This window comes from Centropristis striata, chromosome 18 (assembly GCF_030273125.1).
Source record: "Centropristis striata isolate RG_2023a ecotype Rhode Island chromosome 18, C.striata_1.0, whole genome shotgun sequence".
Lineage (NCBI taxonomy): Eukaryota > Metazoa > Chordata > Actinopteri > Perciformes > Serranidae > Centropristis > Centropristis striata.
The window spans coordinates 14,319,958-14,334,141 of NC_081534.1; the positions used below are offsets into that span (position 1 = coordinate 14,319,958).

Consider the following 14,184-nt stretch of genomic DNA (forward strand, 5'->3'; position numbering starts at 1 on the left):
TAGATATGACAAAATAAATCTCATTGTCTCCAATTTGCACTGAAAATGTTATTAAATGTTGCCAGATGTAAGGAAAATGTAAAAGGGATTATTTTAAAAAAAAACACAACAGTATGAGAAATAAATAAGAAATGAGAAATAACAAAATGAGAATGAGAAATAAATGAGAAATAAATGAATTTGTGTGAGGTCAAGCTGTAGGAAAGACATTCTCATGAATATGGTGCCACCTAGTGTTCACACTCTGTAAGTGAACACAAGGAGTGATTACCCTATTCACCATAAAAACAATGATTCTGGCCTACTGACAAAATAATCAAAACATTATTTATCAGAATGTTTTAAAAATTGATATTTATTCCCTTATATATAACAGACCATAGAGTTATACTCAGTTGATCTTTTTTCCCCTCTAGATATAAAAAAGTAAATTTCACTGGTTCCAATTTATTTTAAAATGCAATATCTTTATTATCCTTATTGTCTTTAAAATGTTTTTTTTTTCCTTATATATTCACTTATTCATCAAGGAGCTCTAGTCACATCCTGTTTATAGTCCTCTTTGTATCTACGGACGTCAGCAAAAAAGCTTTTATGTTTCACGCTCCATTAAATATCCATTCTGTGTCATATTTACTTATTTAGAGGGGGTTTGTTGTTTTCAGTAATTTCATCACTGTTCCTCTCTTATTATTTACAGATCGATCTTTTTACATTTGATTGTGTAAGGTTTTACACTCTTTTTCCCTCTGTTCTTCAGTTAAATAGCTTATTTGATGGTTTATCTAAATAGATAGACAGAAAACTACGGTCAACAACAAGCCACAACAGTTTATTTCATCATTTGCTGTTAACCCCAAAATACACTGTAAGAGATTAAATCAAGTAAAATGGCATTGTTAATGGTATTATGGAAAGGTTTTATAAAATATATTACTTCACTGTGCTCCATCAGCCAAAAGCACACTGAATATTACAAACAGACTCCAAACTGCTTGGACAATATTTAGTCGTGACTTCTTCTGCCTGTGTGAGTCATCTGCCATGACAATAATGCTGGCCTTGTTTAGTTGAATATTTGCTTGGATTGTGTCCCAGAAAATGAAATTCATAAGACAAGGACAATGTCAAGGATTATTTGTTTATTTGGAGACGTTTTGTTTGCAAATGGACAAACTGCCATCAGCAAAGCTAACCCCCTACTCTGGTATTCATGCTACATCACAAGGACCATTCTGAGTATTCATAATTTAAAATCTCAGTATATACACTATTTAGGTGCTTTTGAAAGTAAATAATGTAAGGTATTAAGAAAGGCAATGATGGTTTGATTTAAAAATCAGAAACACTGGACTGGTATCAACACAGATATTTGGCCTTATTAAGATGCTGTTGAAATTTTGATGTTAACCTACATAAAAATGATCCGAATGAGGTCAATGCAGTGAGGGGTACAGATTGGAAATATGGGGAAAAGACAAGATTAAGACAGTGTTAGTATTGGATCTGCTGTTGGAGTTTCTGTCTTGAGATTTGGTATCAGTAGAGAATATGCTGCATCTGTCACCTGAAGCATATTGTTTTTGGCCCAATCAGCAGTTGGGCAGCACTGTGACCTACCCAGGAGTCGTGTTTGATTGGTCGCCTTCGAAGAGGGTTGCTACGAGGCGAGGGCGAGCTGAGTGAAGCAGAGAAGAAGGGCCTCCGGAGCTTCTCCTCCATCCCAACAGGCTTGTGTGCCTCGGGATCTGATGGAGGTGTGGACGAGAGGTTGCCGGGAGACAGAAAAGGTTGGGACACAACAGAGAAGAGAAAAGACTCGTCAGCCTGTTTGTCTCGTTAACTCTGCAGTGAAACATCATCTCCTGCATGTGGCACTTCTCTGAAACAGGCAGAATTTAAATTGTCTCTGTGAAACCTTCATACGTCTCTCTGTGCTAAGTTACTCCCGAGGTCCTTGAGGCTCTTTCCCTCTGTCCTCGGGCCACTGCCGCTGCAAGTGGAGCCAATTTTAATTGGAAGAAGCTGGAAAAGCGTGCCCCTAACTAACAACAAACTGAATGGATGATTGAGTCTCATTTTGCGGACCCTCTGACCCCCTGAGGAGAGGAAAACATTCTGACCTATAAATGTCACGGCTATTGGAAAGTACTTAAAGTCCCCTGCGCCCCGGAATGACTAATGAGTGGCGTATAATTAGGTGATTTGTCCTAAGTGTATGTGAGAAGTGATTGACGGCAGTTAAATTTGTGTGTTAGAGGGTGTGGTGTCAAACTAGAAAACTGCTCATTGTATTGCACACACTAGCACTAGAAAGGTCATTTTAAAGTCGTTATGGAGCTGATTACAGTAGACTTTATTTACTCATTTTCACTGGAAGCTGTTGGGTTAGTGAGGATTATAATCAGGGCCTCCTGGCTGGAGGAACTTGGTCTTTACTTGCTGTAAATCTGCACATACTCACTGTCTCACTGCAGTCACTGCAACATATTACAGCTGTAATGTGTAATTGTGTGAGTGTGTAATCTCAAAGTTTCTTTCTCTCCAGTCATATACAGGGTGTTGATTTTTATTCTCATTCATACTCTACAATCTACAATGTAATTTAGCAGACGCTTTTATCCAGAGCAACGTACATTTGTGAGACAATACAACAAAAGCAAGGATGAAGTCAATAAACAACACAAGAATAAGCAAGAATAAGTGGCATGGACTAAGTTGAGTCCTGTTAGGAAGTAAGTGCTTTTAGGATGCAAGTGCTTTTTGACTCGAAGCCACCAGACTCCTTTGACAAAACTGTAATTTTACCTTGCAGAATACTAAAGCTGCTGGTCTACCACTGCTTCAATCTGCAGTTCTTTATCATTTGACTTTGGTGAATCTAAATTAAACCTTTAAAGTCCAACAATAACACAAACAAAAAAATAAACAATATATCTAGGCAGCAGTAGACCTGCAACTCCTGTGTTCTGAGATGAATGTAAAATAAATGTTTTCGAGAGCATAGCATAGCATAGCATAGCATAGCATAGCATAGAGAAAAGCTTCAGTTCCCCCCACCTAAACTTAAACAGGGCTGTCTTACAGCAAGGTAAAGCAGTTGAAATATTTTAAATATACCATATACCTATTATAATAATGATTTTCTTAGGTGACTAAAATACTTCCATGCTGGTACTCCTGCTTGCTTCTGCAAACTGGAGGTGTACCAACTACCATCCACTGTAGGTAATACACTGACTACACTGACTCATTTAAAAAAAAAAATATTGTTTCCAATATTTAAGCTAAGCTAAGGTGATTACATTCTGGCTCTACCTTTATATTTCACAGACAGACAGAGTGGTTTCGATGTTTTCATTTAAAGCGCTACAAGAAAACAAAAAAGCGCATTTCCTAAAACTTTTCCCTACATAAGGTTAATTGTTCTGTGTTGCCATTTCTTGAATAAGAAATGCTTAATTAAGTTACTACACTGCCCTACAAAGCCTAACTGCAGTAACTACATTTTGGTCAAAATTGAGTTAAAACTAAAAACCCCTTGATGTCTGTTTTATCTTGTGACAAAGTTTTAGATTTAAATTTTGCTTTATTTCAGAGAAATAATTATATAAAAACCACAAAATCCAACTCAAAACCAAGCAGTAGTTGCATTTACCACCGTCTGCTTTGGATATATATATATTTATATATATATATATATATATATATATATTAATTTAAACATTAACAAAAAATAGAAATTATATGTTTATTTGAAGACTAAAATAAAGACTAAAATCTAACATTTCTTTATAATATTAAGTCTAAAATATGCACATCTTTGAATAGAGTTGTTAAACACTTTTAAATACACTGATAACAAAATCAATTTGAAAATGTTTATTCCCTGAAAACAAAATATAAAAGCTGAAAGAAGACAACAATACTGTAGTAACTCCACTCTGATTTGTATTACTATTAGAACCTTTTACAGCAATGCAGTAACTATATTTTTGGGGACAAGGTCAAATAAATCATCATGATTTTTAAGCATAAAAATGACATCATCAATACATGTAGAAATAAGTGTCTTATCACTTATCTACATATAACCAATTTGGCTAGCCAGTTAAAACACATTAAAAAAAAACAGTTTTTCTCAGTTTTACCCTTTGCGTAGTGACTACAGTTAGGCTCTGTAGGGCAGTATAGGCTGAAAGCATAGATGAACCATGGCCTGTTCTTATAATCAGTAAGACATTCTACCATGTTCTTTTCCAAATTAAATAATGTCTAATGTCTGTAATTTCTGCAGACTCAAACAAACGTACCTGCTGGAACACACTGACTGACTGATGTCTCCGTCTGTCCTTTGCTTGCTGCACATGAACAGCAGGTCCTGGCCTTCTTGCTTTTGTCTGAACACAGAAAAAAAAACATTTCTCAAATCTAAACCTGAAGGAAGTACAGCAATGTGTCATTCATAGAGCAGAGTGAGACTACAGAGGTCAGGATGGTGGCTGAGCATGTGAAGCATTTCCAACAGTTCAGGATAAAAACCTTTTACTGCACTCAGTGTCACCTTCTTCCTGTTCACTGAACTCACCTTCCTGAGCAATCTCCCACAGATCAAGGGCTACTTTAAAGGCCTGGGCAACCGTTAATGTCACAGCCTGAGCCTGGACGGAAGAGAGGAGGAATAACAGTCATGGAACATAAATAGTGAAATATAAAACATAAATCGATAGTTGAGATACCATTTGGAGCTCCAGGAAATGTTTTGCTTTAACCCTCTGAACCAACAACCTGCTTGAAAGGTTTTCTTTAAAAAGATAAATAAATAAAAGGACATATATCACAGCCAGAAACTGTAAAAATACAAATTATCATTGGATTTTTGTGTGATGAATGCTTCTGTCAGGGAAAAACCAACAAATCTGAGCTCAAAACAGTGATATTTCATTAAAATCACTTTATTCTTTTTTTATTTAAAATGTTGCCAAAATAAAGATGTTGTATTAAACATATCCTGTTAAAAACATTAAATGATGTGCTCTTCACTGCAACTGGCAAGCCATGAATGACTCAACTGAGACCAACAGTCATGTGACAAGTCAATCAGTAAAACTTGGACTGACCTGCAGGCTGTTTACACAGAGCAGAGAGGAGAGGACAGGCGAGGTTTTAAAAATGTAAATAGGTGAATATGTAAAGCATGTGGAGCCCTATTTTTCTTTTCCAATATTATTAACAGTTATGGAAACTTAAGCGATGTTACATGTTACGGATTAATGTATTATCAAAATTTTAAAATGAATTATTAATGATTTATGGCACTATAACTGTGTTATACTGTACAAAATACTTTACTGTGTTCTCCCAACTTTTAGTCATAATTGTGTTGTTTCCTTACAGGTGTAGGAATTATATATTGCAGTGGAGAAACGAGGCCAAAGTGAGTAAAATGTGACAAAATTTAAAAAAGAAAAGCAACAAACTTTTTTAGTTAAAGAGGATTAACATATTTAGTCTGATTATGTAACCATCTACGTAAAAATCAGATGTATCCATTTAAAAATGCAACTTTCAATCTTAACAATATCCCAAAATACAGTCATGGAAAAAAATATTAGACCACCCTTGTTTTTCTTCATTTTCTTGTTCATTTTAATGCCTGGTACAACTAAAGATACATTTGTTTGGACAAATATAATGATAACAACAATAATAGCTCATAAGAGTTGAATTTAAGAGCTGATATTTAGCCATTTTCCATGGTTTTCTTGATGATGATTTTGTTCTAATTATTTTTTCTATGGCTGAATTGGATCAACTGAACACAGCTGAGCAGTGAGCTGTTCTGCCACAAGATGGAGCCACACACCATCTCCTGTTATGCTCCTTGCTGGCCCCAAATGCAGCTCATAATATGTCCCCAAAGTCCAAGAGCGTATATTCTTTACATCAAGCTAAATAAAGACAACAAAACCCAAATATACAACAATTTATAGCAAAATTACAAGTTTTTCATACTTACAATCTTCTTTTTTTGGCAGAGAAATGCATGGCACTCCAGGGTCTCATTGAACTGACTCTGGGAGACGTATGCGAAGACCTTATCCTGAGTTTTATCTGCTGTGCAGTACGAGATTCTGGGAGAGAAGAAAAACATTACAGTAACGCTATTAATCCACCTGATATAAGAGCATTTATGATGATAAATGAGCAATAGCAGCCAACAGGAACCAATTTATGACATGAATGAATGAACATCTTCTTTATAATCACAGGACACACGTGCAGAACAAAGGACGCCATGTACAGTGCATTAGCTGCTCGTCTGCACTCTTAATCAGACCTCATTCATCAAGGTAAGCTACACTGCATACATGTCAATTTGGACCATAACTTTACTTTTGCTTTCAAGCTTCTCCATATGCATAAGCAAACCAATCATAGCAGGATGAGAGAGGTGGTTCTGAGTAATATGCTGATGAAGTCCCACAGCTGGGACGGTGGAGCAGGAGACAAATGAGCAGCAGTGACATCAACGAGAGATGCTTGAAGCTGTGACAGAGCTCTTCAGGACCTCAGAAGTATGTGTTTTATGCAAAAATCTGTTCAAATGCTGATATAGTAATGCTTTGTGGATTCAAGGTTTTCCATGCAAGGCTTAGATGGTCAATTGAACCCGAAATGTTCAGTTAAGAGTCATTATAATGCAGGTAAAGGGACATTTACAGGTTTTGTGTGAAGGCTTCATGAGTTTACTGAATTAAACTATATTTTTTATTCTTCCGTAGGTCTTTTCTTTCTGACTAGCGGAAAGAAAACATGCACAATATTCATTCAGGTGTTTGTTTTACTACACTTGGTCTGTTTGTGTCTGTAGATTTTTCCTAAATTTACCAAAAGTTAGCATTAGAAAATGTTTCATTTGCACATTTAATCGTAATTCCAGAGAACTTTTAATGTAACTCTTAATGTATGTAATCAACAGGGGAAGTTCTATGTATCACATTGTCAAACATTCGTAGAAAATAAAGATGAATTGAAAAAAATTAAGTTTTAGTTTCAGGCAGTTCCTGATCATTGAAATAAAGAATCAATAAAAATAAAATAAATAGTTAACACAATTTGTAAATCATCCTAAGCCTCACTTTCTGCATTATATGTTCTATAAAAAAGTTTTTATATTAGCTCTTATTGGACAACATATACGCCAATATCGATAGATACCAAAATGTCTAATATTGGCCTAAAAATGGGTCAGACTCTACTAAAAACATAGCAAAAATAACTTTTTAATCTTTTTTTAATGGCTGTTTAAATAATTTTCTGATTTGTGGAGTGATGAAAAGACATATCCAAAAATATCCAATATTCCCTCTGTGTAAACCCTCAACTCACATACAAAACATAATTGTCTTAATGTTAGTTATCAAATTTGGGAAGTTCCATGCTGACATCTATTAGTTAAAAGGTTTACCTTATTCACCTGCAGTGGCTTAAAAAGCTTTAGTTTTGATTATTTCACTGTATTGAGGTAAGCTTTATGCTATTCCTTAGAGATGTGTCTTATTTGTCTACTGAGAACATCAACCTCTACAAAAAGGCATATGATGTGCAGGAAAACTGCTTCTGAAATAACCTCTCTGACAGTAACATAATAAACTGCAGCCTCTGTTGAAAAATCTGAATTTCTACTGTCTGAAAATGGAAAATCTTGGATTACGAATTGATCTCCGCCGTGACCATATCACACTTGAGACCTCATCCCCAACAGTCACCCTGACTACATCCTGGATCTAATATCTGCCTTTTAAGAAATCCAATCGTCTGCAAATCCAGTGACAGCCACGGCCAGATATTTTCAACGGTTATCCAAAACCAATCTAGACCGAGCCATTTGGCCTCCCTTCAGCAGCTCGTATGGCTTTACTGAAGCGATGGACACAAAACCGATGGATTTGTTTTGTCGGATTTCATGCAGGCTATTAGAAGCGCGATCGATCTCGAGTCACCCTGTGTGTCTATCCGGGGTTGTTACCCGAACCAGCAGAGTGTGCCATGTTTGTTGCTTTAAATAGATGTGTAAATGAGCCACGGTGACTGATGCACTTGACCTTTGTCATTCAAAATACAACCTTTATCATAAGCACAAGGAACAGCTTGGGTGTTTTACTCTCATTATGCAGGTATAGAGCTCGACCGTCCCAACAGAACTCATCAAATCAGCCTTTCTCGATTACTACAGACCTAGATATCATCATCATTAGAGTGGGAAGACACTAAGAGACTGCAGTCAGTGCTCTGTGGGTCTCCATATAATCTGCCACCGCTACAGTAACTTGTAAACAAAAGGGACCTGCAGCTGGCAGCCACTTATTTTCTGCACCACTTCAAGAGAAGCACTAAAAATAAAGTAATTTATTCGATCAAACAACAAGCATGAAATCACCAGCGCTCGGAAATCTCCCTCAGATTGTTTGCTGGCTTGCACCATTGATGCATGACCCACATTGCAATGCCCATGACACCCAGCTCTGCATTTGCACCCCCTCCTCTCTTCCCCTCCGTGCTCTAACTTATATTTGGACCTTAATTGCAGAAAAATGAGCGGAGAAAAAGTTTAAAGGGTTGACCTATTTAAGTTTGGAAAACAAGTGTGATATAACCAAACTGCTCAATATAAAGTTGATTGTAATCATATTGAGATAATCTCCTTCCCTCATTTCTGTGGGCTTTTATTGTTTTAGCCTCTACAGATTTGCGTCTTGCTGTGTGTGCATTCTCTGAACATCAATTTGTTTTTCAATAATGCTATTAACTGCGATAATTGCTGCTCATCATGTAATGCAGTATACACTGCACTGTAATGCCCAATGTTGCTTTGGCAGCAGTATTACCGTATCTGTACTAGCAGATACTAACTAAAGAATTTAAATCAGTAACAGAGAGAGTTATCATTATTTACAGAATCAGTATTTTTATGGTTTTAAAAAAGGTATAATACATTCTTAATTAAAATGTTAAACTAACTAGATCTACGTTATTTTGTTTCCAACAATTTTCAAACCAGAGAAATCTCTAATTTTAATCAATTTAACATTGTTTCATTTGGTTGGATGTCAATGGTGCCACACTTCCCTTGTGCATGTGTAAGCATTGTGTTCATCTGACAGAAATTGACTTTTAAAGCTAAATTTTTCATTATTTATTTTCACATCTTGATCTTAAGTCATCAGAGAAAATACCTGAGCAAACCTTAGCAGCAGCTTGGCTTACAGTCCCTGCAGCACCGTTTGACAAACTGATTATCTTTAATGTGAAACTGCTTTATACAGTGTTTTACGGGTTCATAATCTCCTGGTCCATTTCTTTTGGAGAGGAAGCCTCTGCAGATAATTTGGCTCCCGAACAATTGACACTGACTGCAGTTACAGCAATGGTGATAAAGACAACTAAAGCAACTCATCATCCCACACAACCTCAAAACATCACCAATTTCTGTCTTTTGTTACAGTTTGGATGGAGAGACACCAACGCCTGAAAATGACATAAAATACAAAATAAACCATCCATTCCATCCATTTTCCTTAACTGCTTATCCGAACTCTGTTCGAACTCAGTTGTGGTGAAAATACAAAGCTAAATGCTCAGTAAAGCTGAGGGGAACTGCAGAGTCTGATGAGATTGCTGTGTGTCTTTTGTCTATACAAAGCCACCTGCTCTTACTTATATATAATAATGTTATATAATTATCCATCCATTATCTTTAACCACTTATCCGAACGGGGGCTGGAGCCGATCCAAGCAATGAGATTGAGCGAGAGGCAGGGAACACCCTGAACAGGTCGCCAGACTCTCACAGAGCATACACAGAGACAGACAACCATCCACGCTCTCATTAAACCTAAGCTGTCTTTGTACTGTGGGAGGAAGCTGGATAATATAATGTGAAAAAGTATTTTTCATATAGGTTCCTAAAAAGTACTTATTTGATTGATTTATTTTGATTTACTTATTTTATATTATTTTTTTTGCATAACTTCTCATAGTTCTGCTAGAAGGTCCCTTCCTGGGCATGTTAAATAAAGTTTAAATAAAGTTCCACAAAGGTTCTAAAAGACTGTAGCTGAAGATACAAAGTCTGCAAACACAGCCAGTACCTGGAGCTCATCACTCCTCTCTCTTATCGTACACTGCAGTAGAGATACCAAGAAGTTCTGAGGCAGAGTTTTATAAATGCATTTCACAGAAGATGCAGTTCATTGTCCACAACACGCTTTAGAGATTTCAGCAGTAAACATAAGCATAGTGAGCAAATAGGTCAGTGCACATACTGTGCCTGTCCCTAAATAAGAGAATCAGCAAGAAACTATTCATTGCATTTTAACTCTGGGCTGTGTAGAGAATTACACAATAATGGTGAACAATATGGATATGATGAAATCTGCATCCCATCCCAGTGAGAGTTTCATAAATATGAATTCATCATCCAACACGGCTAACACACAAAGTGTTCATTATAATCCAGCATCCATGTGAGAATAATGTGCATCTCCAAAGCATCTCATTTGAGTGAATACACCAAGATTTCATCTTTTCGGCAAAAAAAAAGACACAAGTTTCATCCATTTACAGTCACTTCTATGGAGTGTGATGAAACAAAGGGTCTTTTCTTGAAAAAAAAAAGCCCTTATGCATGCAGATTCCTCTGATAATAAGACAAAAAAATAATTAATTACTGCCACCAATGTGCCACACAATGCATCATATTCACAGAATAAGCCTTCAGCTTGAAACAACAAGAGGAGAAAAAAATAATTGACAGCATCACAGCGTTTCACTAAGCTTGAACAACAGTAGCTGAGCTGTCAGTCTGCATCATATCTCCAAAGGGGCTCTGCGGACCGCAAGCCTTTGATCTGCTCACTGTGTAGAGCACCGGTGCTTGTGAGGCAGAGAGGGAATATCAGTGGAAATATTTAAATATTTACAGTACAAAGCGTGAATAGAACTTCACACATCAAAGCTTTAAATTCTCTATATACACCAAATAAAGCAGGTATGCTGTTTAACATGACAATGAACTACTTTTGTTCAACTTTCTACCCGACATAAGTGCATTGATTTGTGTTTTTGTGTCTTTGTGTCTTTTGTGTTTGCTGCAGGTAAGCGGGCATCAAAACATTTTTGCAAAATGGTGAAAATAAGCAAATTCAAACAAACAGAAAAAGGCAAAATATTCAGCGTTCGGGGGATCCGACAGACACGTCTCACAAATATGATGGTATGTCAAAACATGGTGCATCATTAACAGGTGGAGTGTCAGTCACAGTTTCAGCTCTCCGTTTCTGACCTGCGTGTGCTGCTGATTGATATGCTAGTCGCTCTCTGAGAGCTCCTGTCAGAATATGAATCAGTAACAGCGGTCCAGATGGAGGCTGAACACCTCTCGACGTTCTGCTCGATGAGAGATGCAAGTCTGTATGTTAACTATTCACAGCTATGACATTTAAGATTTAGAACCTTTTCTGACTTAAAAGAATACTTTGGCATTTGAGCCATAGTTACAGAAGAGCGATACCACTCTCATGTCTGTGCAAGACTAACTACTACAATTCTCATGAGTGTTTTCTCTAGGATTTCTTTCAGCAGATGGGGTGATTTGTCTCCTGGATGCCTACCTCGTGAAAATATCAATCAGCAATTTTGAAAGTGTAAAAAAATGACACTCGCCTGCAAAAGAAGTGTTGAACAAGGTAGGGGTGTCTGGGGGCATGCTCCCCCAGAGAAAATTTTTGCCCTAAAAGTCTAAATGTGGTAACCTCTCTTAAAATTCTAATGCCACTATTCCATCTTAATCATGTTTTATTTAAGGCATCAAATTTGGACAGTCTTCTTGTAAATTCTGTGGTGGACTCTGTTAACACATCCATGTGCTCTTATTTTGAAAGCTGCATGTTTTGCCTATATTGAAGGCATTCTTACATGCACTGGGAAAACAAGTGGAGACTGATTGCAGTGTGCTTTGTTCTCTTGAGCATTTGAGTGCTTGCCCTGTTGCGGTTGTTACCATGTCGCCTTCCCTGCAGCGAGAGAGAAAGAGTGTTTGGCGGGGTCTCCCACTGTGGTCACTGCAACGGAGTTAAAAAAAATAAAACAATCCCTATTCTGAAGTAGCGCCGAACAGAATTTAGCGGAAACCCTGCTGATGTCAGGAGAGTTTATCTTAGTTTATACCATGCTCTGAGGCAGTGTTTCCGTTAAAGTCGATGCAAATTTTGAAGCAATATTTTTAAACTCGCATTCAAGAAAATGTGAATTAGGGATGTTTCCATAAACCGGTTTAGAGCAAATAAAAAAAGCTGAATAAAAGTACTTTTGCCAGAAGATGGCAGTGTAATCTATTGCTGTCCGTCAGTTAACAGTAAAAGAAGAAGAGATTGCATAAGAGAGGAAACGATAAGAAAACAGGTTGTTAATTGGACAACTCTGGACACACGAGTGAAAATGAAGAGAAGACTGAGAGTGGAAACAGTTTCATCTTCGTCTTTTGGCTTTACTGGCAGAGTGAAAAACAGCAGATCAGTTGTGTGAGTTAAATGTTCGCTATGTCAGAACCTATTCGGAAAAGAAAAAGCACATATAATTTAGTGCATCAACTATTTGGAAAAAGACAAAAAGTACCTCAAGTGTGCTTAAAAACTTTTGTGTGCATTTTTCGAAAAATGTTATCAAATTTTGGTGTTTCCATTATGTGAATTTTCAAAATGTGCATAGAAATGTGTTGATAGAAATGCTCAATTCTGATTGACTGCAGGGTTTTCATCAAAAGCTTACCAACTTACTAAATAGTTCACTAATCTGCTCAATGCATAAATCAGTCTCTTTTAGCAATTTACTGCAACTGTATTTTAACTGTGTTAGAGTCCTCTTTTCCAAAGTTACAAAATATCAAAGCACCTTGAAAGCTCACTAATTAACAACAACATTATGCTTCTGAAGAATCTCACCTTTCGTCAGGGGCAGGCGAATTGTTTCCCTCTGCTTTCAGTCTTTATGCTGAACCAAGATAGATAAACTATTGAGATGGTCAAGATATCATCCTAGTGTACAGTTAATTAAAGTTATTCACAGAAAATTGACACGTTGCTGAACTTTGACCGTTCTGTTGGTCAAAAAAGAAATACCGCAAAATAACACAGGTTTCCTGTCGTTGTAGACTATCATCAAGCCTCCTGTGTGGTTTAGTCCTTGGTCTAATGCCTGCCAGCAGTTAGACCTCCAGCAGCACTGCAAGGCAGACTTGCTCATGTTGGAAAATCAAGCTTATGATAATATAATCTGAAAGTGAAGCTGCAAATTAGATGCACCGTAAAAATGTGCTGTCAGGAACTGAGAGACTGTCAAGGCTGCTGAATACAACATCAGTTTGTGAAAACTTAAATGCCACTGATACAGGATTATATTCCATTGTTTGAGGGTGTGTGTGTGTGTGTGTGTGTGTGTGTGTGTGTGTATGTGTGTGTGGGTTGGAGGGTCATGGCTGCAAGGATCCTATTTCCAATGCGATGGCACGATGCCTTCCTGTCTGTTCTCTATCCCCCACTAAGCTTCGCCTGAAGGAAACAGCCGGCTTCCAGTATGTGTGAATGCAAAATTAACTCTACAAACACACACACATTTACATACACACTCTTGGTGCAAGGTGAATATTTAAATGTCCATCCATGTGTGGACCACGCACACACACAAACCTTGCATATTAACTCCATAACTCCTTTACTTGCTATGCACAATAAACAGTCTAATTTGAGACATTCCCTTACAGCCACACTTTCTTTCACCCTTCACTCGCTGTCTCGACCAATAATTGGATTATGTGCAACTAAAATAAGACGTAAGGGAGGAAGGGGGCGAGGGCTGGAAGGGGGTGGAGGTCTCATAAAGGGGATAAATCAACCCTCAGTCAACCAGAGCTCTGCATGTGGCCCCGCTGCTCTCCTGTATCATTACTCTGGAGTATTGGCAAAGACTGGGAGTTTCAAAGTGGGCAATTAGTCGTGGGTGCTCCTGCATTCACAGCTCTGTTTATGATAATATGAGCGGAAAAGATTTCTTTCTAGACAGTGGAAATGAAAGAGGGGAGGAAAGGAGGGCAAGATAAGGGGAGAAGAGAAGCAGATCAAAGAC

The 14,184-nt window shown here is 37.4% G+C and overlaps 1 protein-coding gene across 1 annotated transcript in view; it reads right to left on the reverse strand.

Moving 5' to 3' along the window:
- The window catches only part of si:dkey-71h2.2 (low density lipoprotein receptor adapter protein 1), a 56,087-nt gene that overhangs the window by 8,207 nt on the left and 33,696 nt on the right, over positions 1-14,184 (reverse strand). The window contains exons 4-7 of the mRNA XM_059357079.1: positions 6,020-6,134; positions 4,589-4,661; positions 4,314-4,400; positions 1,621-1,748 (exon numbers count right to left, since the gene is read on the reverse strand). Coding sequence (XP_059213062.1) covers positions 1,621-1,748; positions 4,314-4,400; positions 4,589-4,661; positions 6,020-6,134 — 403 coding nt within the window. The remainder of the gene's footprint in view (positions 1-1,620; positions 1,749-4,313; positions 4,401-4,588; positions 4,662-6,019; positions 6,135-14,184) is intronic.